The sequence below is a fragment of the Octodon degus genome, unplaced genomic scaffold (genome assembly GCF_000260255.1).
Source record: "Octodon degus isolate 3935 unplaced genomic scaffold, OctDeg1.0 scaffold00026, whole genome shotgun sequence".
Classification (NCBI taxonomy): Eukaryota; Metazoa; Chordata; class Mammalia; order Rodentia; family Octodontidae; genus Octodon; species Octodon degus.
The window spans coordinates 15,437,185-15,461,665 of record NW_004524602.1 but is presented as its reverse complement, the minus strand read 5'-3'; the positions used below and the strand labels follow the sequence as shown (position 1 = coordinate 15,461,665).

Genomic DNA, 24,481 nt, shown 5'->3' with positions numbered 1-24,481 from the left:
AGCTGAAGTTTTATTATAGGATAATAGTACATAAAGCACATCTAAAATTGATGTGTTCAATGCACTTTTAATAAAGGTAATGTAATATTAAAGGTACAGTTTCTAAGTACAATATAACAACATTCATATTAGAATGAAAATCGGAGTATTTAAAAGACAACATTAAATCTCTCTTTTTTACAGCTTGTATTTACAAAATGAATCAAAATATTTTTTTTTTAAATTCAGGACTCAATAAAATAAACAGCTGGAAATAAGCAGACTACCGTAAAGAGTGAATTGAAAGGAAAACCCAATGTCAGTGAGAAGTTGGATGATCCTCTAATAAAGACCATTAGCAAAGTTTTAGTTTAATACTATGTTTAAGACTCTTGTAAATGGCCTGCATTTTTAGTGTGGCAGAAAAGGAATTTTTACATACTGTACACAAGAGTCAGCATATATTTATAGGTACAGTATTACTGTTTCCAAACTTGCACGTCTATTTACAGGAGGCTGAATCCGTTACAGAGTTTTGTGAAATTTGTGTACTCAATCCTGAAGACCTGCACACAGTTAGAGTCAGCATTACATGTGATCCCTTCAACTACTGTTTTTATTCTTGGTTACAGAAGAAAATGTGAACCGTAAGGCTTGGCATACTTTATAAATTTGCCGAAACAAGCCAGGAAAAAAGGCTTCCATGGGGGCCACCTGTGATCCGGTAATTGTCAGATGCTCGGGTGCTGGCGATTGTGCAGCTGCCCAAGGGCAGCTGAGGAGGGATACCTGGTGGGGCTTTGAGAAGAAGCTTCGATCTCTTTCCAAGCCAGACCGTTAAGGAGCGACGTGGTTGGTGTTGATTTCTCCCTAAACGGTAGCCAATTCGCTCTAAAGGGTTAACTGCTAGCGACAGCTTTCATGAACCACACGGTTGCATTTATCATTAAGGTGAGTAGAACTCTTCCATAAAAATGGACTATGTCTAGAATAGGGGTAAATACGCAGCGCACAGGAGCCGCTAATCATGGCTTGAGAATTTATCGCTTTCAGTTACAAAAAGTGCAGTAAACAGAAACATTTGCTCTATATTTATAAATTGCTCAAAAATCTTTGCTAAAGATCTTACAAATTCAGTAATATTACAGAACAATTCTAATCAATATTTAATAAGGCTAACTACATCCTTAGTTAGATATTTGATGTATTCTGATTTTTAACAATGCCGATAGATTTTGGGGGGAATAAATGAAAGAGCTTAATTAAGCGTGTTATTAAAAGATTTCAAAAATGAAGCTGTTCCATTCAGTTCACAGAACCGGTTGAGGTAATGGTAAAACGGACTACCCCTCATTGAACTCGCTCTGTGGCCCACGTTCTGCCAGTGAAAGTCTCCGTCCTGCCTCCAGGGGGAGGAGACCTAGTCGCCCTCTCAAGCCAACTTGGAGATTACACAGTTGCTCATTGTCTGGGCGAGGCTTTCAGTATACACATCTGTCAGGTCCCAAAGACGGAATTCCTTAGTAAGAGAAAACGCATTAGTCCTGCAAACGAGAACGCAGCTTTGGGATCCTGAGAGGCGGGCCAACGACTTCCCATCTCGGGAGATACTGTATAAAAGCCAAAAAGTAGCGAACATAGAAGTCAGTGTAAATAAATTTTCATATGTCCATAGTTATAAACGCCCTAGAGATGTCAAATATCCATACTAAGGAAGTAATTTTATCCTAATTAAATACACTCTAGAATAATTTATATAATGACAATATGTATTTAAAGAGAAAAGCGTGTCCCAAATCCAGCACTCTGATACAGTTGCTGGTTGGGCACAGGTAGGTAGATATATATATATATCTATATATATATGTATATATATACAAATATATAGTTATACTCAGTGAAATTAACAAGACCCAAAGGTGGCATTGTCGAGGAATAAAAGGGATCATTTCTTGTTGTCATTGTTCACAAAAGTAACTTATCTAGCACCACACGTCAGAAAAACACAAAAATAGCACACTCTAGTTCTAAACAGCTATGTCTAAAATAGATTATATAGTAAAACCGATATTATACAGCATATTGTGGATTTGATAAACAGATAAATATTTGCACTGAGTAGGCTGTTTATAATATAACATTTTCTTATCTATACAGAATGAAAGCCAAAAAGTTAACTGTATAGAGATGTGCAGAACATTAAATAGTATGACTCAACAGCAGGGACGAAGGTGAATTTGAAAGAAGAGTAAGAGAGAACATGTTTACAGGCCACTACAAGTTCTTAAGTTAATAGTAAATAAGGAATCAGTTGCTCAAGTTGAAGAAAGCAGTAAACAAGAGATTGCATTTACATGCAGATGTCTAAAATTTGTGTTTTTTAAGTCTATGCACAAAAGTCATTTGTTTTATTGCTTGACATTCAGTTATGGCTAGATTATTTAACCTATTTTTTTTTTTTTTTTTTGTACTTTGGAAACAAGAATATTGTTAAAGGTGCCATAAAAATGGACAATATTGAAAACGGTTTGCAAATAAACCACCTAACACTGCAGTTCTTTATACATATTAAAAGCCTTGTCTGGGGTTTGTCATATGTTAAATATATTTAAACTGGGAAAATATGTTGTAGCTTGCAGCCTCTCGTTGGCCCAAACATCCAATACAAAAACACATCTCCACAAAAGGAGCCACAGACAACACAGGGACACTTAACGGAAGCAGCCAGCTAATGTCCTAAGGGTTAAGCATGGACCACTGTTCTATACAAGATTCCAAAGAGAATTTTGGGTTTGGGAAGATGCGTACAGTACCTACGGATTCCTTGTGAAGTCATATTCACTGTATTGCTCAAGAGTGACCTGCACTTGTATCTGCGACCTGCTCAGTGACAGTCAAGTTCCTGGAACTGGTATTCATCCACACCAGCCTCACAGTGCGAGAGAAAGCAATCAGGCGTGAACACGGGGGAGAGTTTGGTTGTTCTCGGAGAACAACGCGACGGCACGTGCAGCACATCAGAGCTCGCGGCAAACTCTCTCGTTCACGAGCAGAGGCAAAAGCGTGGCACTGCTCACATGGCAAAGCACACAAAATGTAAACAGCAAACACGGATCCTCCATGTATCTATTGAAAAACATTCAGATTCACTTTCTCCGCACAAGACTCCATGTTACGTTGCATCACTGAAAAAAGGTGGTTTCTATTTGGATTGAATATTCGGTCACTCATTTGCAAGGGAACAAATGACCGAATGTATTTATTGCTCTAAGTTCTGAGGGTGTGGTTGAACATGGAGGCGTCCTCTCTCTCCCCTGGCTCCACGCTATGAAGCCGGGCATCTGGACTATTTTCAGCATTATTCCGAGAGCCTGACGAAACCACACACACACACACACACACACACACACACACACACAAAGAAACAGACCAGGAAGTGAAACCAGTTACTTTTGGACACATTGCTAGTCAACCTTCTCCTCTCTTAAAAATAAACAGCAATGGGAAGGCCTGTTCACCATGGCTGGCGGAACCCTTTCATACACTGGTGTCTAGGGACAAAGTGAAGACCTGGATTATTCACCATCAGCAACAGATCCAGGTTTACTGTTGTAACTGCATGTTTGGGCACACAGTTTGGGCTGTCGTATGGAGTTGCTTCCATGGGGTCCTGTGTTATAATTTCCTTACAAGTGTCAATCACAGGCTATTCTATAAAAAAAATGTCAACCGTGTGTGTGTGTGTGTGTGTGTGTGTGTGTGTGTATGAATGAATGAACAGAAGTGGAGGGAAGTGATGAGAGAAGATTTCTGCCATTTTTTCACATTTACTACAAAACAAGTGAAAGTATCTTTGTCATGTGATAGGAAAGTTTTCCCAAATTATGCTTCTCAATAGTAATAGGGAAATATGGAGAATGGAGTATATCCCAGGGATGGGCCAATCAGAACCAAGAATTACACTGAGATCCTCTGACTTTATACAAAGCCACAAAGGGGAATATGTAAACAGTAGTTGTTTTAGAAATGTTGACACGTAACCCTAAGAGCTGAATCCAGCAGCTGTCAGAGAAGTAGAGTCTGATTTGTCTTTAAACAGTAGCTTCTGCCTCAGTTCATCAGATATTTAGAAACTACAAATGCATCAGTAAGAGCTGTCTTAGATAAAGGGATTTGGGGTTCACTTCTGGAGGAGACCATGGTGAAAACAATAGTTAACTGCTGGCATTTAAATAAAAACGTGTCCTTGTCCATTTCACTATAGTGGTAGGCAGTGCTTATCACTGGTTTAAAAAAATTTTTTAATCAGTAATGTATAGAATTTGAAAAAGTTTACAACATGAAATGTCTTGCTAGTTTTAGAGATTGCAATTATTAGGGAAATGGGAGCTAGGCTGTGGAGAGGCTGACTCGGCTGCTCTGTGTTGGTGTGTTTCTAGTTTGAATGTACTGTGAGTGACCCCCACTGCCTGGCGAGTGATTCAGTGTTCTTAAATACACAAACCCAAAGCGCTCGTGAGTCTTGAACTCAACAGAACGAGGCAATGGTGAGGAGTCCGCGCGTGCACGCGGTTCCACATGGTTCACTGTGCCTGGGAGGGATGTTGTTATTATTGTTAATAATAATAAAAAACGCAATTTGTCCCAGTAGTACTGGCCACCCTGTTGTAAGAGTTTTAGAAGATCCCTGAGCACAATTTTTCTGACTCTTCATCCCAACTCCAAAAAGATCGGGCTTCTGTCCTTGATAGCAAGACGGATTGTCATTCACAGTAAGTCAATCATAAGGTGCTTATTTACCCTTTTTTTTTTTCCACCAATCAGCACAAAGGACTGTCAGAAAATAACTTTTATTATTATCTTAAAATAATAGTACTGGAAGGACACATGATTTAAACAATCGATGTTTGCAACAGTGGCTTTAGGGTTATTATCTGGCTGCCCCTCGACAATACCAAGTGATTCGATCGACATTCCTTAGCCAAAAACAAAAGAAAAAAACAAAACAAAACAAAAAAAAAAAACAAAAACACTGTACAAATATGTATTTTTCCCTGAGGGTTCAAGGTACACCCGCAAGTGCTCTATGTACATATTGCACTGGAGAGGAATGAAGAGGAACATGTGCAAAAGAACGACGGGAAGCTGCCGCGCCGCTCGGACCTCTGCACGGAGGACGCGCTACGCTGCTTTGCATTTTGGAATGTCGGAACACACACAGCCACTCCTCCGTCTAAAACGAAAAACGCAAATCCCTACTATGGCACATTCAATGAAATAAAAAGTTCTCCAAAGACAGATAGACAGATTCCATCAAGAAAATAATACAAAGTTTGTTTGTGTGTATTTTTTTTTTTAGAAAATTACATTACTTTCTTTCTTTGTTTCACATTACAAAATCTTTTTTTTTTTTTCTTTACACAAATCACATTTTATTGCAGGAATAGTTCAAGTGCCATCAAATATTTATAGAAGGGTTAAAAAAATAGAAGTCTCTCTAAAGTGGTCCAGACAAGGCTTTGTATAGAATAAATCTTTTTTTTTTCCATCTTCTAGTTTTGATTTAAGTATTTTGAATACATTTTCTTTCCCATTGACACTTAGTAGCCTAGAAGCGGTCCGACACGCGCACAGCACACACACCACACACGCACGCAAATCCCACGCACGCACACACGCACGGGCACGCGCCTTCCTCGCCTGACCCTCCACCCGCTCCCATGTGCTCACAGAGATCTGGGTAGCCACACAATAAAGAACAACCAAACTTACAAGCAGTGTCTTAGTTCATTTTCCTTACATTAGGAAGGGTGAATCGGGATGCTGAAGACTTTAAAAAAAAAACTCGTAGCTTTAACACAAATTAGGATGCTGAACACTTTAAAAAAAAAAAATCCATAACTTGAACACAGTTTGCAAACTGTCCAAAAAGCACTTTCAATGGCACTTTTGATTTCACGGTGACCATGGCCAGTTTTTTTCGCAATCCGGGGATACCATCGTAACAATGGTACAATGCTTTGACAATGCCTTATTTATCTTACGTTTAAAAAGTATATAAAAATGTTAGAGGAGCCAAATTGGACAGTGATTTGGTTCCAACCCTTAAAAGACGACTGGATGTGAAGTTGAGGTTCTGATCGTAGGAACTGTCCAGAACACTTGCTCTTGTATCGCCACCTACTGCTTTGTGTCATCTCCCAGACGCTTTTATTAAAAAGGAAGAAAATAAAAAAGCAAAGGTTTTCACATCCTTCTCTAGCCTCAGCACTTCTCCCAGCTGCGTTCGCGGCTCAGCTTCAGATCCCAACTTCGGTCCACAGAACAGTCGCTACCTCGGTCTCTCCGAGCGCGTCGCTGTCTCCACTACTCTGTGCCTACACGCTCAGGGGACTGAGCGCCGAAAGGCCACCTGATTTTCTTTCAGAAACACCGAGAAGCAGCCTCGTGTTTCTCTGTCTTGGTTTGCTCTAAAATCAATGTCACCAAGTCATGACTATTAGTAAGATGCGAGGACCAAGATTTCTGTCTTGTTCCGCGTGGCACATGCAAAGTCCTTTCCGGGGAAGGGGATTTCTTTCTCAGTTCAACATCACTTTCTCTCTCACCCTTCAGAGAAGTTCAGTTAGCTCTTCTTGGTCACACATGGACACTGAAATTAAGTTTAGTTGCTCTTTAATGTGCTAGCACCTGAGGCTGGTCATATACAGAAAGCTTTGGTTAAAAAGAAGTCACTATACTTTAATAATAAAAGCATCCCCAAATTTAGTGAATCTGTGTGGCAAAAACCAGGATAACCCCTCCCCCAAGAGATCCCAACACCATTTCCCCTCTAAGGAGAAACAATAGAAAACACAATGGACAAATAAATAAGTGAACTAAGCTTGGTACTCTTTTCAGAGTATAAATACTATTAATCTTTAAAGGAACTATGTTTACTTAAATAAAAGCTTGATTTAACCCTTCTTGCCCAAATATAAATACTATATGCTGACAGTTAACCTCTCTATATAAACACTCAAATAAAATTTTATATGCCTGTAGGAAATTTAAGTAAATAGTACTCTCATCTTCTATTTATGGTTAAACCCTTACAATATCTTTTGGAGAAAAAAAAAAAAAAGTGGATGTCATTTAGGCTTCATACACACGTTTCTGTGTAAAATATTCCCTCTCCTTCTCCCAAGTGCCTCAGGAAACAAGTCAGGAAATTAGTGGGTTCAAAGCAGGGTAAAGTGCTCTGAGAAACCGGTCCTCGCGGTCCAGCCTGGCGTCAGGGGCCACAGTTCCTGTGCAGGATGCTGCGGGAGCCCTGGTGGCGGGGGACGCCTCTGAAGGCGTGGGCTCCCACCACGGAAGACATTCTTTCTTCCTTACAAACGTGGCCACTGAGGTCAGACCGTTAGCTTAAGTCCCGCTCAGGGTGTGAATACCATCTAATGCCTACATGCCTGAAAGGTCACTTGTTTTCAAAATATACACCCTTGCACGTCAGACTGTTCCTTCATAGCTCCCCACTGGGGAGGGTTACAGAACAGGAAATTAAACAAAAATAACTCAATAGTTCTCACCTGAACACAAAAGCCAAACAATCTTCTAAATATTTAATAAAATAAATTACAATCCACAGTTTTCTAGTGAAGATAAATACAAGAGTAAATGTTTGCAGCTAGCACTGACTTACTTGAAAGGCTTAAAATATTTAATATTAAATAAGAGAAACTGTTTCAACATCGTATACTTCCCTCACCGTCCTAGCCATCGTCTACCAAATGCGGAGAGTATGTTTTAGAATAGCTTGGCACGTGGGGACGAGTCCAGTCGGATCACTCTGAGATAAATGCTTAGGATTCCTAGATTGTACCAAGAACATAAATGTGTGCTTGCTCCAGATAGAATCTTTGGGTCCTACTTCTAATAAAAGCTAGATTCCAATAAATACTCTGGTCACTCATTTATTTCCAAGTTTGGACAGTGGCAGTGTAAAATGAGCCTCCCCTTGCCTGCCCCCCAAGGTGGCATTTAAAAAAGCTTCTTTTTAAATTTTAAAAGAAAGTGCCTGAGGATTCGAGTCCTCTGTACCATTCATGCAGCTTTGTATGAAGCTTAAACACATCTATCCTTAAACTTCTCAGAAAGCAAAACATGGTTTTTTGGGGAGAATTCTGTTTTGAATTTCAAATTCAAGTGTGGGGGAAAAAAAAATCCAACATGTTGATTTCTAGATATGACCAGCCAGTCTTTTAAAAGTCATTACGTAAGCAGCAGCATAAACACCTCCCGACGTACCTTCCGAGCCTTCTCAGCCACACCTGTGTCTCCGGCGCATGCGACACAACAGTGAACACGCTAGCATTTAATTTAAAGAAAAAGGTGCAAAATGAAAGTGCCTTATCAATTCAACAGGAAAAGCTACACCAGTAATAACTACATTTTATATTAATTAAAACAATATATAAACAATATCTCTTTTAGTTATATATAGTCTTCATGCCCATTTACCCTGTAATATATTGTAATGCTATTGTTGTTAGTGCTGTGGACCCTTTTCCTGCCATCCCGCTCACTGGCAACCATCGGTGGGAGAAAAAAAAAAAACTTCCTTCGTGAGACAAAGGGCAGGCTGAGTGACGCTGCCACCTTCGCCACGCACACCCGTCACCGACCACCGCCAGGATCTCTGCAGGAAGTCTGTGGGCAGTGAGCTGCAAGAAAAGGAAATCCTCCGGCTTTAGTACCCTCCTCCTTGTAAACAGGCCAACGCTCAAGAAGTTGTGACAGAAAAAGGGTCCGTATCTGTAGGCAGAATGGAAATCGTATGCATGAGAAAAACAAGTCCAACTTTTATTTGTTTTCATTGTTTCCCCTCCTCTGCCTGACCCCGGTCACCAAAAGATGTGCAGTGTGTTGGTGCGCCGGGGCTGGTGCAGGGCCGTAGAAAGTGTCTTGGTTAATTTTTGTTTCGTTTCCGTTTTTCGCATTTGTACTTCGGACATTGTAGCGGGGCTCGGGTGACACGTTTACCCATCAATCTGCATGGCTGGCTCAAACTCTGAAGTGAACAACTCCTTGTATAACGGAGGAAAGTGGAGTCGCACAATGTCTGGGTATATTGCTTTAAATGCCATTAGCTTTTCTGTGTGTCGTCCGCATAAGGCTCTCAGTGTAGACACCTTGCATATTAACTGTAAGTGGAGAAAGGACACGCGGTCAGGAAGGGGCAGACAGGAGAGTGCAAGTCAAGAAGGCTACAGCATCTTTACAGCCCTCTGCAGCGGCTGAAGCACACTTGAGCAACTTAACCCTGCCGAGAGCGGACTGGCCAGATTAAATGATGGGATGCTGCACAGAACGCCAGGAAGACGGGGAGCGCTAGTTTAAAACAGAATCACTTAACCTAAAATGACAATGGCAAGCAGAAGCTGGCCCTGCCCGGCAGTGGGGGTCCAGGTGGGAGCTCAAGGCTGCCTTTCGCCTCCTACTCCACGGTGACCCGGAATCCTGCCCTCCACGGCTGGGGAAGAGTTCTGGGGATGGAGTGGGGCGGGGCTCCTGAAGTCCCGGCTGCTGAGTGGACCACAGTCCTGTGCATCTGAGGCAGGACTAGTGCAGCCGGTCCTAAGGGCAGCAGCCACCTGCTAGACAACGAACTTCTCTCATCACAAAGCCATTCTGGGTCCAAGAAAAGATGATGAGGCCTGGGTGGAAGGCCCTGCACTGACTGTTTCCAGCCGAGGGCAACAGGATGATTTGCAAAAGTGTCCCTCAACACTAGAGCACTGTACAAAGAGCGTTTCTGGTCCTGGCCCAGGACAGTTCTCTCTAGGAAACATGGTTATTTTTTAAGCCAGATATTCTTAGGTGCTCCCTAAATAATTTTGCAGGGGCCTTGCTTTTGGGCCAGAACAACTGTGAAATTCCAGAGGGGTCCTCCCTTTCCATTTCCTATCCCTGCCCCATTCACCCATTTAAAGGGTGCAAAATCAAAAAGAAAAGGACTCAAGAAGACAAAACCCGATGCTGCTCAAATAACCTGCTCAAGTAGTAAACGTACAGAGTAGGCCACAGAGCTTTCTTCTCAAACCAAACACAATGGATACTATTATCAAAGGATGCTGGCATATTTGAAATTGGCATCCTAATGATACTTCAAAAGATGAGCAGGGCCGGCCAGATAGCTCAGTGGATTAAAGTGCCTGCTTAGGCAGACGCAGGGGTCAGAGGTTTGATTCCCGGACTGCCATGCCAGCCCCACTCCCGGGGTTCACTGAGACAGTGATTGAGACTAGGTGTGGTGGTGCACGCCTGTAATCCCAGCCCTCGGGAGGCTGAAAATGGGACAATCACTGCAAGTCCAATCTGTGCAGTGAGACTCTGTAGACCTTGCACTAAATACAAAAGAAACAAGCAAAAATGAAACCGTATGCCTTGAATATAAGATAGCAATAAGAAATTGATAAAGAAAACACAGGCTGGGCATGGTGTACATGCCTGTAATCACAGCACTCAGGAGGCTAAGTCAGGAGGGTAACTGAGCGTTCTAGACCAGCCTGGGCTACCCAGTGAGCTCAAGGCCAGCCTGGGCTGCATAAGGAGACCTGTCTCAAAAAGACAAAAACAAATGACGGAAAAAAAAAAACACAAACAACCCATAAAAGTCATTTATAGTTGACTAATGAATTTAATGGAAAGAGGATTACTATTACAATATATTAGATGATTACTACTAGAATATACTATTAGAGGGGCTGGGGAGATAGCTCCTTAGAATAAGTGCTTGCCTGGCAAGCTCAAGGGCCTGAGTTCAATCCCCAGTTCTACCAAAAAAAGAAAAGAAAAGAAACTATTACTAGATAGTAATAATGTACTAATAGATAATGCACTATACTATATATTATTAGAATATACTAGTAATTTCTAGCACTACTAGTGCTGTTAATAACACACTAATATTAGAATATACTAATTACTATTTTAGTCCTTTATAACTTCTCTCTTCTAAGTTGGAAGATCCTTTTCTAACATGTCACAATGCAGAGCCTCAACTCCACTTTATGGACAGCTTTGACGGAAGAGGAGGAGGATTTCCTGAATGTATTAATGCTTGAAAAAACCCTTTTTGCCTACGGGTGCCCGCTCGCGCAGGGCACTCCGTGATCTGTGCCGGTAAACAGGCGCTAACCTCCTGGCTTGGCCTCACGGCTTCACCAGAGCCCTCCACCTGCGCGGCGGCCCTGTAGCCCGACACCCCGGGCTGGCGGTGAGGTGACTCAGCGCACCCACCGCCCCGCCGCTCACCTTCGTTAGAATCCCGTCTTCCCGGTGATTCTTCTGCAGGACATGCTGGAGAGCCAGCTGGATTTTCTGCTGCAGCTTTTCAATTTTTACCTTCTCCTGCAGCCACGAGCGGTCTGAAGATGAAAAGCCATGCTCTTTAGTGTCACAAGCGTCAGCCCTCGAAGTCCGGGTCGGGCCACCCATGCTTAGAGACACGCAGGCCAGTTGCCGCTGTCTCCCAAATTTCACTTACACATTTCAAACTTCCACTGGAGTGGAAACATGACCTGTGGCAGCTACACACACAGCGGGCAGCCTTCTCACTTTTCCTAATTCTCAAAAAGAAGTCAGGATCTGCCCTTCCCAAAGGATGCCATCTGAATTTAAGGCCACGCTCACACAAAAACAAGTGAAGCGGCCGTGTCCCTTCGAGCTTTTCCAATAATTATATATCGAGCTAAATACGTGCATCAATCCTGCCAGTGTTTGTGGAAAACATGAGGATTGGCTTGTAATCTCGGGAAACTAAAATTGTCAGGAGAACCGTAAATGGCTGAAGGGCGGCTAAGTGAGAACGAAATTTTTGTGGGAATTCCACACAGAAGACCGAAAGTGGCAAAAGGGATTCTCCCCAAGAGGCAGTGTTGACTGAAAGCCTGCGGACGACACCCCGACGGATTGAAGCAACGGCAGGAATGCTTTACGGTGGCAGACCATCTTGGGGACGGCGCTGAGGAGGATGGGCTGCCATTTCTCTGGGCACTGGGAGGTGAATTCTAGACTGGGTTTTACTGAATTTTTATTAAGATTTTATCTGAAAGGCACGAGGTCTTTTAAAGAGCGTTTAGGTGTGGGGGTGGGGTGTTCTTTGAAGAACTTTAGATTTTGAAAAAAAAATGGCAGCTGCTTTCAAGAGCCCCTTAAATATTTTAAATGAATAGAAGTTACACAACCTGTAAAAGGTTTTTTTACCTGGAAAAATTTTAAACTTTGAGTTCTCTTACCTGCTGACATCAGCACAAATGCAGAAAACAATGCAATTTCGTCCTCGGTCAGGTGCATAGAACACAAGCTCTTCCCAAAGTCGAACACAAAGCTAATGAAGTCTTCACAACCTGCGGAAAATGAGCACAAAGACAGTTCTGGATTTTGTTTACTAACTTAGGAGAAAAATACGGAAGAAGGTGAAGAAAGATCCAGTAGCGGAGGATCAGAGGCGACAGCAATCCTCCAGGCGCACAGCGTGGCACCCTAAACATCGGCGGCGTCACGATAGCGCCCGTGCACTGCCAGCAGCGCGCCACCGCCGTGGCTCCCCTCCCTCGCCACAGGCCTGCACTGCGCCGAGAGCCTCCTTTGGATTCCTTGTGTTTCCAAGCAGGCCTTGGAGGGAGGTGCGGCGAGGCCATGCCCACCCCCGTGTTGTCGAGGGAGCCGAGACCTGGCGGAGGGGAGGGACGTCTCTGAGCTCACGCAGGTACGGAGTGCAGCCCGAGCCTTGCGGGCAGGCTGTGGCTGGCTTGGAGTGGAGCCGCGAGTTTCCTGGCCACTCCCGCCTACTGAGTGGCCCACCGCGGCAATCTAATTGCAATGCCAGATTCATACGTTTTATCTTACAGTGGTAACGCGTGACATAGTGACACATCGTGGTGGGGAAACTACCGTGGCTGCTTACTGAAGGGAAAACACGCAAGCTGAAGGTCCCCTAAAACGGCAACGCAGTCCCCCGAAGGCTGGCTGAGTGGGGGGGCTGTTCCCTCAGTCTGGCCTCTCCCAACCTCTGCATAACTCCTGTCAGGCAACTCTAAAAAGGACACGTCAATGCAGTGTGGTTAGCGTCTCAGTATCCCTCATGACCACCATCCACTTTATCTAAACTGTGGACACTGAGAATAACTCATGAAGTGTGTGCCATGGCGTTTCCCTTAGCTCTACTTCAGTTCCCTGATAGCTGCACGCACTTCTCATTAAACGCGGCTGACGGAGAGCCGGGCACGGCAGACTGTGCACTCTTCCCTTGCTTTTATGAAACTAGTCAGGTGCTCTGAGTTACTGAATATGAACTGCCTTTCAATGTGGTTTCTTGGGCTGGGGAGATGGCTGGGCAGTCTAAGCACCTGCTGGGCAAGTGTGAGGACCCGGGTTCGATCCCAAGTACCACATGCCCCACTGGCTACCGAAACTGAGTGTGGTGGCTCACGCCTGTAATCCCGGTACTGGAGAGGCTGAGATAGGAGGATCACTACGAGTCTCAGCTGCATAGCGAGTCCCTGTACCAAATAAATAAGATTTTAAAAAAATCAAATGTAGGTTCTTAAAATCTGGAAGAGGAAATGGAAGGACACAGCATATATATCATTTCAGTTACCTATGGGATTAAATGGAACTCTGGATCTTTGCTTGGCTACAGACAAAAAGCACCTGAGACCCGTGATCTTTCCAGAATGATGAGCTACTAAGTGTGCCTCTTGGTGCTGGTCTCCAAATAAGCAGTTTTCACTCTGTTGACTCAGAAGCTTCCCCTAGCCCATACCTTGCCCCGTAGCCCGGACCAGAAATCAAGGCAGGCGGCTCACGACGTCCTTACCTAGCGACTTGAAGACCTCAGGGCTGGCGTACTTCCCGTCAAAGTACACGGTGTTGTTCTGAGAGTCGAAGGCACGGCACATTCTGATGAACACCACCTCCAGTGAACCTGAGCACACACACAGCAGGCTTGGGTCGTCTGAGCCAGGGGAGGCCCTTTCGGACACAGCAAGTGGGCGTGGGTGCAGGGCAGCGGGCGGGGCCGGGGCGACACTGCCTCTCGGGGCAAAAGGGCAGAGCTTCCCGCAGAAGGGAGCCCATCGTGCTCAGGCTACACTCGGCCTGAGGAGCGTGACGGCCGGCGGACAGATCACTTCCCGGGTGATCTTCACCTTGTACAGTGCGGCCTCAGGGCTGTGAGGAAAGTATTAAATTGTATCTTTTGGAACAATCACAGCCAGAATGACAGAACGCCCTGAGGTCTGCCAGCCCCTTCCTAACAACTCAGGATTAGGACCTGGAGGGTGGACAAATGCAGGAGGCGGTAAGATTTGGGACAGCAGGTGTCCTTCAACTTAGCCCTCTCACCTAGAAGAGAAGCAGGGCAGGCAGCCTCAAGAGAAAGCACTCAGCTCCTGCTAAGGAAAACTGTGCCCGACACCTTCCGCACCCAAGCACTAGCGAGCGGCAACAGCGGGTGAGGGGGAGGCCCGGGGCCGGCCTGCCGGGCACCTACCTGCTTTGAGAAGCACGATCTGATCGTTCTGACACAGCTCCATGAACCCGTCGATGCGTTTGGCGAACTCCACCACGTACTGTATCGCTTCTGTGATTTTGATGGCACACAGCTGCCACATGACCTCCCGCTGCTGTGAGAAAGGGGACAGCACCACGCGGGTCACCCAGGGTCCTGGGCCACGCCCCTGCCTGCCCCCGATCTGTCCTACTTTGAAGTAGATTTCAAAGTCCTACTTTGAAAGCAGATTAAAAAATGACAGCAGCCATGGCCAGGTGGATCTGAGCAGGACGTGTATAAGCCAACTGGCTTTTCACGCTGACGGTGAGTTTGCCCGACACCTGGGCCCTTGTCTGGAGGCGGGCGGCAGCGGACTCGTAGTAAGCGAGCCTTGGCCAGTCCTGTCCCGCTGAGGCCTGCATTGGCCCGTGAAGCCCTGATACCTCCAAGGACAGGATAAAGCGACAGCTGAGGACTTTAGCCCCAACCCCAGTTAACCAAAAGCAGCCCACAGCTGCAGGCTTCTCACTCCTACACTAAATGCTAACCTAAAGATAAGATGGTTCTCCTGACTGACATAATTCACTACTTGGGAAAATATTTCCCAGGGTCCTTCTAGATTCTGTATTTTTTTTTTCTCAGTATCTTCCTCCTTCGTTTGATAACCAAATAAAATACAGGCCGCCCAGAGAAAGTTGTGTGTGTGTGTGTGTGTGTGTGTGTGTTACCAGGGATTGAACTCTGGATCTTGTGCTTGTCAGGCAGGCGCTTGTTCTACTGAGCTATCTCCCTGGCCCAAGACATTCTTGGTCTTTGCTCCAGGGAATGTCAGATTCTGCCAGGGGGTGAGGACCTCCAGGAGCCTTGAAATTATACTAGTCTGTTTTATTTAAGCCTTAGCCGACCACTCATCAGCCCGAAATAACTAGGGGATGCTATTAATGCAGTAAAAAAGCCTAGAGGATTAAAACATAAACTGTCGCCTTGTTACTTGTATTTTAAGCCCCACTTCCGCAGCCTGTCTGCCGTCTGCTATTCCTTTCTTCTTGTGGGTGGCAGTGGCACAGGCAGAAAAGCTGAGAGGACAGGAGAGCCACACAGGCCACTGCTTTAGCCCTGGGGCCATGGGTAGCCAAGCAGGATCTTCTTTCAAACTGTGATTTTTTGCCTGGGGACATTTAATAGCACTTCACTCCCCTTTAAGTCAAGGGTAGCCAACACCATGTGCTGGGTGCCTGCTGTGAGCTCGATGCTCTATGACATCCTTGTCTCCCCGCATCTTCAGAGGAGCTGGCAGCCACCATCCACAAGCAGCCTGACAGCTCAGGGGTTTCGCAACTAGGAGGCAGGAGCTGGATTCCAGTCCCAGCACCTCTGACTCTGAAATCCTGTCCCACACCCCTCGCTTTTCACCTCTCTGCAGCTTTGACAGTGTTACCAGCCAGCTAGGAGGCAGGGGTGACAAGATGCTGCTCCTCAGCCTGCACACCTAATTTCCCTTCAGAGGTTCACCTTCCCACTACTCTGTGACCCCAATCTACCGTGCCACACAGTGGTCTCTTCTGCCTGGCGGGGTCTAAGAAGCGCTGTGCTGGGAGCCTGCAGCCGGGGACTGGTCCCCTCGAGCCATGTGCCGAGATGCTGGGCTCACTGTGTGAAAGAGAAGATGAACTGGGATAATCTCCACAGTGCTTCCCAAGTGTGTATGCCGGAGGGTGTGGGAAACACTCGCAGCGTTTTCTTTTGCAAGAGCATGGGGGAACCCTAACTTCCCTGTCTCCAGGGTTCCCCCTGCTGGTGGCCTTGGTCAGGGCATTGTACAGGAAAGGCAGATTTCATAATGCCAGGGGAGGTCAGAGGTACGCTCACTGCCCCCCAGCCTTGGTTGGCTGTGTGCTATCAATTCCGTGGTGCAAAGCCCTGGAAGCACAAGGCTGGGATGACTTTTCATCAGCTTCCAGACCCCAAAAGGTTTGGTTGTGATATGAGGTCAAATCCCTACTGCTTCAGGTGTTTGGAAGTTGCTCGACCTTTTCCTTACCGAGAAGTGGAAGGAGATGCGTGTGTATTTATAACACAGCAGAATCGGTTATCATGGGAATCTAGCATGCTGACATCTTGGCACTCCCTCAGCTGTGGCAGGAAGCGAGGCTTTGAATCAGAGACCTGGTGCCTGACGCAAGGCACTCCTGCTTTGGGCCCCTGGTGGCCCGTGCAGCTCCCGCACCAGCCCCTCCGAGTGTGGCCTCAGGCCCGAGCCCGCCACGCCCACCCCTACCTTATTCTGGTAGTTCTCAATCTCTTCCTGCAGGAAGGTCTGCCACGTGATCTGCTGGAGCTCTTCTCTCAAGTACTGGCATGTTTCCAGGTGGGATTTGGATATGTTCTGCGCAAGGTGCTCTACGGGGGAGACAAGGTCACAGACATGAGAAGCCGCAGTCGTGCCTGGGTGCGCAGCGCCTCCCCCTCTTCCATTCACTTTAGAAGCAGCAAGTATAAAGCAGCGCGCTGTGCCAGTCCTGGTGGCCGCCACACACCGCTGGGGTCTGCCCTGCCTTAGGGAAGTGAGGATAGAGGGCCAGGCCTCGCAAAGCTGTCCCTGAGCTGGGTGACTTGAGACTCTGCTGAACTTGACCTTGGCTTCTCACTAGTAACTGGGAATGAATCAATCCTGACCTAGACAACTAAGGCGAGGGATGGACGTTTTCACCCTAGCCTGAAAAACTCAAAAGTGATATTATTTATGAGGCCAACTATGCATTTCTTTTTTCTTGCCTGCAAATAACAGGGCAGACCATGGTGAGGAGCAAAGGGACAGACATGTCGCCTGACTGTCAGGGTCTACACCCCAGCTGTGATTTGGCATATGGTGGTGTAACCCAGGTATGCGGCGTAACCTTTCTCTGCCTGGGTTTCTTTATTGGGAAAAGAAAGAAAATAGTACTTATTTCATTGGGTTGCTGTAGAAATTAAATGAATGAAACTCTTGGAGGAACTAATACTAGTGGGTACAGTCAGTGTGCTTGAGTGTGCAAGGTGTGCTTACATTAAAGATGCCGGAAACATTTTCTCTGGGAATTTCTAATCTGTGGACATGTGTAGACACATTGAAGACAAAGACTTAAGACACTGGGCAACAAGGTATGGAGGTAACTTAAAAAACAGGTCTCATGGAAGCGGGGGATCAGTGTAGGTTAGTGGAGCTGAAGCGGATTCTTGGCAGACAAAGCCATGTGTACTGAATCCGGAAAAAAGTGCAGGTTTGGCAGTGGGTTGGTCGCTGGAGGTGGGTGGTGGAGGAAGGAACGATGGGGCGTTTATGGGGGCAGGCAGTTGTGATGGATGATAGTGTCGAACTGCAAACACAATGGGCAGCCTGGCCCCTGAGTGTGAGCGCAAGTGTGAACTGGCGTAACAAAAACAGCCTGCAGGATTCTGCAGGAAGAGCTGCTGAAAACTGCACCCAGAGGTGGAGGATGAGCAGCATTGTGCTTGGTGGGTGGGAGCACAGAGGCGGCAGGGCCCAGTGAGGGGCAGGCTGGACAGGAAGAGACAAAGCTGAGAGGAGATGGGGCTGCAGGAGAGGCTGAGCAGGAGGATCGAAAGTTCAAGGCCATCTGGGCTATCTAGGGAGACCTTGTCTCAAACTTCAATTCTTTTCTAAGGAGTCTCCAGACCAAACGCACACACTTGACAGGGCTGTCGCAAATCCGCACGGAGGAAGCCACGCCCAAAGCCCCTGTGGCCCTGGTCACCCAAGGCAGGCTGCGGGCAAGGAGGCCTGCAGCAGGGTTCGTCTGTCCATTTGCTACCGCTCACCTCAAACAGCAGGAGACCTGGTTGTGTGAAGACAAGAGTGGGTTCACCGAAGTGGAGTCTAAATCTAGAGTCTCCTGGGAGACTCAGGAACTGAATCAACCTTAACCACTCTTTTCGGCAACACACAGGTGCTGAAACAGCACCAGTGGATGGCCTGAAAAAAATAAAACATCAACCAAGAGACAAAAATCTGTGGAGCAGAGCAAGGGAGAAACCGAAGCAGAAGAGGCCAGTAAATTCTGCGTCTTAGACCCAGTGCTGCTCGTGAAGAGGAGAGACAAAGAAATGGAGGTCGGAGACTGGAGCACTGGTGCACAAATAAGGCAACGGACTAACTCAGAGAGAGCTCTTAATACACTATGTAAATCCTTTTTTTTGGTCTTTTCCAGACAGGGTCTGTAGCCCAGGCTAGCCTCGAATGCGCAGTGATTCTCCTGCCTCAGCCTCCTGGGTGCTGGGGTTGCAGGCATGTGCCACCACACCGGCTCTTGTAAACCCATTTTTGAAGTTAAGAAGAAAGTGAGGCTGACTGTTCACAGGAAGAGGGCCCTGCAGGAATGGGAGGCGGCTGCTCTGTTCTTTTTTGGGTCTGCTGCTTCCCCAGCCTCTATGGTCAGGGTTCTGTTTCACCTTATGCTACAGAATGTTCCCAGGCCCAGGGTGCATCTCAGCGGTAGCGCTTTTTGGGGGCAGGTGGAAGGCCCCAGAACAAACTGTCCCAGCTCACCCTACCCACCTGTGGCCAGCCGGTAGGGAGTGGGGCCACAGATGGTGGGTGCTATGCACAGGACGCACCGGTAGAGGGCAGTGGCTGCGTTCTCACCAACCACTCGCTGCCTCTGAGGCCTGTTCCAGGTGGATTGGATTTTAGACGTTCTGCAACGTTTACATCTCCGTGTGATCCAAAGAGAACTTGGCCAGGGTAGCCGAAAATTAGTGCGGGCGTGGCCGTTTGTAGAAACCACGCGGGGGGCAGAGGCCCAGCCAGCACGCGTGGAGGCCTGCTTTCTGGCTGGATCTGTGCAGAGGGGTGTGTGTGTACGCGTGTGCTCACGTGTGTGTGTCTCTCTGCTCCACCGTGACTGCTTCCTCAGCCACCGCCTAGGCAGTCAGATGGCAAATCCGGGCTCTGAGCTCCGTGCTACCACAGTGGGAAGGACACTTTTTGCTCTGCGTGTCCTGTGAACTTGTGGAAACGTGGACCGTGCTTCTCCCCCTCACCTAACCCTCACGCCTCCAGGGGAGCCGTGGCAGCGCCGCCTCCACTCTACAGCGGAGAGCCCAGGCCACAGGGAGGCTAGGGGACTTCCCCGGGGTGTCCCGACTTGCAAGCGGCACAGCTACACTGTGGACACAGCCCGGTTCCCTGCGCGGCCGGGGTTTCCACGGGGCTGTCCAGCGTGCGGCAGGAGCGGCCCAGGACCAGGAAAGCGGGCTTCCTGTCTCGCGCTTGCCCGGCACATGAGCACTAATTAACAATTAGGAACGCGGTCAGCACCTCATAAAGAAAGGTCCTAGTTGTTTATCCGCAACACACCACGCAGGCTGTGAGGGCGCTTCAAGTGCCACGTTTCCTGCCTGCGGGTGGAGACGCGCTGCGCCGGAACTGAGCGGCTGTGAACGCCGGGGGGAGGGCCAGGGCTGCACTCGGTGTGCGAAGTCACACTTCCCGTGCACAGCTGTGTCACGTGTGCCAATCATGACGGAGTTTAGCCCTCCGTGCAGCTGAGAGCCCCAGGTGGCAGGTCGGACTGCGAGGAAGCACCGAGGAGCCTGGGGTCGCAGCGCAGCAGCGGCCGCTTCGGGATCCCTGACCCCTCTGCAGGTGTAGACGGTGCAGGACATTAGAGGCCGGTTTTAGGCTTCTCTGAAAAACTCTAGTTTTCTAGCTGAGTGTTTTGTTCTGTGTGCTTGGACCTGGACCTCGCTTATGTGCCACTGACACCGCGTTTCCTTCTAGCTTTGCTTGGAGTTTGGAGTTACTCTTAGTTCTGAGTGAATTCGTTACGGAAAAGGCTCCATGCACAGTTGAGAAAGTCCTGCTGTAGCAGCGCACAGGGCCCGAGCCCACGGCTGCCCTGGAGGTGCCCCTTGCGGGGCAGGACACTGCCTGTCGGGGGCTGCGGGAAGGCGCAGGACCAGCTTTGGTCCCCATCACGCAAAGTGCCGAGCTCAAAGGCTGCGCTGCGGTTCAGCCCTACGGATTTATCTTGGATTTGAACATCTGACAAGCAAACAGGCCCGACTCACTAGTATTTACGGCAAGGTGGAAACCAGCCTAAAGTGAGTCAGGTCATTTTCCATGGACTGTGTCACCTTTCCATCAAATCCTTATTCATTTCTGACAATTTTACTTTGATTATGGGTCTGCTTAAGGCTCAGTCAACCAAGATTTCATGACAAAAATGGACCGTTTTGTTCTAGTTCAAGAAAAAAAAATCAAACCTACTCTTGCTCAGCTTGGTTCCCAGTTCACAGGTTTCTCTGTTAATCAAAAGAGCAGCAACACACCTTTAATGCCGTTTGGCGGTGAAAGGCTCCAAACGCCTGCGCTTGAGGATTTAAATTTAGACCCATAAAGAGGTGCTTGTGTAGCAACTGTAAAGAACATTCAATTTGTTCTATTTGGAGAAAGATTTGACTGGAAATATAAATTTTCACTTAAAAGGTGTTTTATGGGGTCCAGAGCTGGAGAAGCCAACTAAAGAACACGCCATTATCCTGGATTTCTGGGCTAAGTCAGAGCCTGCTGGTTCTTTCCATGTGAGGTCTCCACTCTCTCCTTGCATTAACTCGGTCCCCTCCACCGCCTCTAATTGAAATATTCCCAAGGATTATAACCCTGTGTGCAGGGTCGCCAGGCAGAGTACATCAAAGCAATGCTTCCTATCAAAAGTTCTTCTAATAATAGAGCTATATTTAAAAATCAATTAAATACTGCGGAACATGGTAACGTATCTTCCCTGAAGTGGAAAGTTTGCGGCTGTCCGCGTTATCAATATTTCTGGGTCACAGAGCCCGAGGAGCAGTCACGTCGCGGCAATGAGGAAATGACAGAAACTACAGCCTTGTTTTGTTTCTGTTTTGGTTTAGTGATCCTTGTAGGAAATCCGTCAGTTTGTCACCAATACCCATCCTGAAGCACCTTGGCAAGCAGAGAAGCCAGATGCCCTTTAATATTTATCACATACATCGAGGTTACACTTGGATGCCTACGGGGCTTGGGGAAAAAAGTCTGTGTTCTTCAGGCCAAGTGCGGGAGAGGGGGTGGTGCAGGAAACACTGGCCAACAGTGCAGAGGTGTAGCCAAGAGGAAAAAGCTCTGACCTGCAGCAGTGCAGTGGGGTGACTGTGGCGAGCACTCTGGTATGGAACGTTTAAAAACCGCGACATGGGAGGTGTTTGAATACGCGCTCTATGAAGAAATGAAAAACGTGTGCTGGGACAGGTGTGCTAACTAAGCTTGCGACCCGCCCTACAGACACGGACTGAAACATCTCCCTGTTCTCCGTGGGTATGTATGATTGTGTGTCATTGCCAAAACAGGAAAAGTTTAACTTGCAGCAAACAGTTCAATAATGTAAAGATTCCACACTGGGCACAACAAACAAAATACCTTCCTACCAACCAGGTTCAGTCTGGGGGCTGTGGCCTCGGGTGTGAAGCGACACCGGGGTATAATACTGTAAGTGACGTAGGAGGTTCAGGTGGCCCTCGGAGTGTACTGTTCTCTCCAGACTACTTTAAAGCCCAACTTCATCCCATTTCATCTGAGGTGCCGAGAGATGAATGCATTTTCTGGCTATACCTCAGGAAACGGGGCAGTCAGGAGTAAGGGGCTGAGCCCAGCACTCTGGGAGGCTGAAGCAGGAAGGCTGAGCTTGTGCCTGGTCTGGGCAACTTAGGAAGGCCTTGTCTCAAAATTAGAAGGGGTTGGGGATGCAGCTCAGTCAAAGGCCTGGGTTCAACTCCTCAGGACTGCCCAAAAATCTTAAGAGTAGAGGCCAGCTGGAACCCAAGTTGGCCCTGATGACCCAGGTGTGGTGTGCTGCCTCGCAACCAGATCATCTTTCGGGTGTCAGCGCCTGCAGGCGTGGGCATGGCCTTACCTAGCTCTGCCATGGACACGGTCGGGGAGGTCTCTCCGTTGGTGAAGGAACAGTAGGGAAAGAAGCCGGATGCTGGTGTGTAGTCACAGATGGGCTCGGGTTTGATCCCGTTGATGTCCAGCCCCGACTGGTCAGGCGAGGGCTGGATGTCCAGGTAGAAGCTGCTGACGGCCGAGTCGGCCTTGCTGCCCTCGGGGGTGTGCCCGTCCATGTAGCCGCTGAGGTCCTCGTGCAGCTCCGTCAGCCCATTGGCCGAGATGCTGTAGGTGGGCGTGAGGGGCTCAGCCTCCCCGGGCTGCTGCTGGTGGTCACGCTGCTGCTGCTGCAGCCGGTGCTTCTGCACCTCGGCGTACAGGCTGTCCCTCTGCTTCTTGGACATCCGCCCGAACTTCACGGCTGCAAGAGAGACGCCCAGGCGCTCACCCCACTGTCCTCTCCCACCTTCAGGAGGCCTGGGGCTCAGGCGACCCCGGTCGGTCCTGAGCGCCCTCCTGGTCACAAAGTCAGGACATCGCCCCACATCCTGGAGGAGCTGCGTCTCGGACAGAGCCACAACCCGCTGCTTTCGTGCCGTCACCTGTCCTGGGCGCACAGGAAGGGCACCCTGAGCTCCCAGTGAAGGGGATTGTCCACCCTGCACCCTGCAGCTGGGCTGGGCCTCCTCCTGTCCCCGCTGGGCATCGCCTTGGAGCACAGACGCCCTGGAGACCCTGGAAGTGGCCCAGCCTATACTTCCATTCCAGTGTCTGCTCTGCATGCGCAAAGGGGTCCTTTCTGGTCAGACCGCAGCATCTGGGGCTTCCTGCAGGGGCCTGACAGACTTGGGGAGGCTTTGTAATCACCTGAACCACATCTCTGACCAACCCTGCCCTGGGAAGTCTCCTCCTCTACTTGGGGTCCCTGGGAGACCCATCCCAAAGGGGCAGTTTCTGCCGTTCCCATTTATCTTCAAGGGGAGCGCTGGACACAAACCCCACGGGGTGGCTCCCCAAATTTAAAGCAGAGCAATGGCCACAGCAACTCTCCAGATCCTTCAGAACCACAAATGGCTTCTCCTGCAAGGCTGTGGGGCGAGGCCCTCTGATTTTCTGCTCTGAACTCCTCCACTAATTACACCACCGCGGCACTCTCATCTGCAAATAAAGCCTCTGCTAGAGGCCCCCTTCTCCCAACTGGCTCAAGTTAGTCCTGAGGTCCAGGATGAACTCGCACTTCTGCCTGGCACCCTAGCTTCCCGAGTCTGGGCAGGAGAGAGGGAAGTGGAGGAGGTGACCGAGGCCGCTGCTGGCCGGGTGGGCATCCTCCTCCTCCTGCTCCGCAGAAAGTGGGGACCTTCCACACAGGGAAAACGAAGGAATGGGAAGGCCAGGCAGTTGGCACTTGCTGATGTGGGCTCTGAATTTCAGGACTATGCTCTGTGAGCCTCCAAATTCTTTCCATAGCCACAAGCTGTTTGTTCTTTCTGTCTCTGTCTGTCTGCTCCGCCCTCCTTTGTTTCTCTGTCTGTCTGTCTGTCTCTCTCTCTTTCTTTCTTTCCTGTGTAGTAGTAGGGATTGAACCCAAGACATGGAAATCTCTTTATTGTCCAGAAACGGAAGTCAAAGCAGTCCTAGCTAGCGCTGAAGTCACTCTGTCCAGGACCACCTAGCGCGAGTCCTCCGGGCAGCTTCCTTGCTCAGCGGCTTTTCCTGCTGCTGCATCACGGTTTCCGGAGCTCTCTGAGCATGCGGACTCCATCGTCAAAATCAGCCTTTTGCTTTAAGAAATATCATGCCCGCATCTTGCACGGCAATTAACCACTAGGAAGAATGTATGCAATGTGTGAATTATTGAAACTGTCCTACCAGTTTGATTTGAAACTGTCTCGTTGCTGTTTATCAATAAAATTATGGGAAAAAAAAAAAAAAGAAACGCAAGCAACCAAATTGAACAGGAAGAGAATTAGAGCTCGTTTCTACACACCTGGATTAAGAAAAAGAAATGTAATCTTTCGTGAAGCCTCAAAAAAGAGTGCTAGATAAAGTAATGTGGGCCA

General features: G+C 47.9%; 1 protein-coding gene across 3 annotated transcripts in view; it reads right to left on the bottom strand.

Annotated features, from left to right (window-relative positions):
• Positions 1-8,135: 8,135 nt before the first annotated feature.
• Rora (RAR related orphan receptor A) overlaps positions 8,136-24,481 on the bottom strand; it is an 86,454-nt gene continuing 70,108 nt past the window's right edge. For 2 of the 3 annotated variants that reach the window (XM_012514164.2, XM_023712410.1), the window contains 7 exons: positions 22,447-22,842; positions 16,797-16,918; positions 14,519-14,651; positions 13,844-13,951; positions 12,261-12,371; positions 11,278-11,390; positions 8,136-9,164 (listed from right to left, as the gene is read on the bottom strand). In XM_012514164.2, coding sequence (XP_012369618.2) covers positions 9,000-9,164; positions 11,278-11,390; positions 12,261-12,371; positions 13,844-13,951; positions 14,519-14,651; positions 16,797-16,918; positions 22,447-22,842 — 1,148 coding nt within the window. In that variant the 3' untranslated portion in view covers positions 8,136-8,999. The remainder of the gene's footprint in view (positions 9,165-11,277; positions 11,391-12,260; positions 12,372-13,843; positions 13,952-14,518; positions 14,652-16,796; positions 16,919-22,446; positions 22,843-24,481) is intronic. The other variant, XM_023712409.1, reaches the window with a different exon arrangement.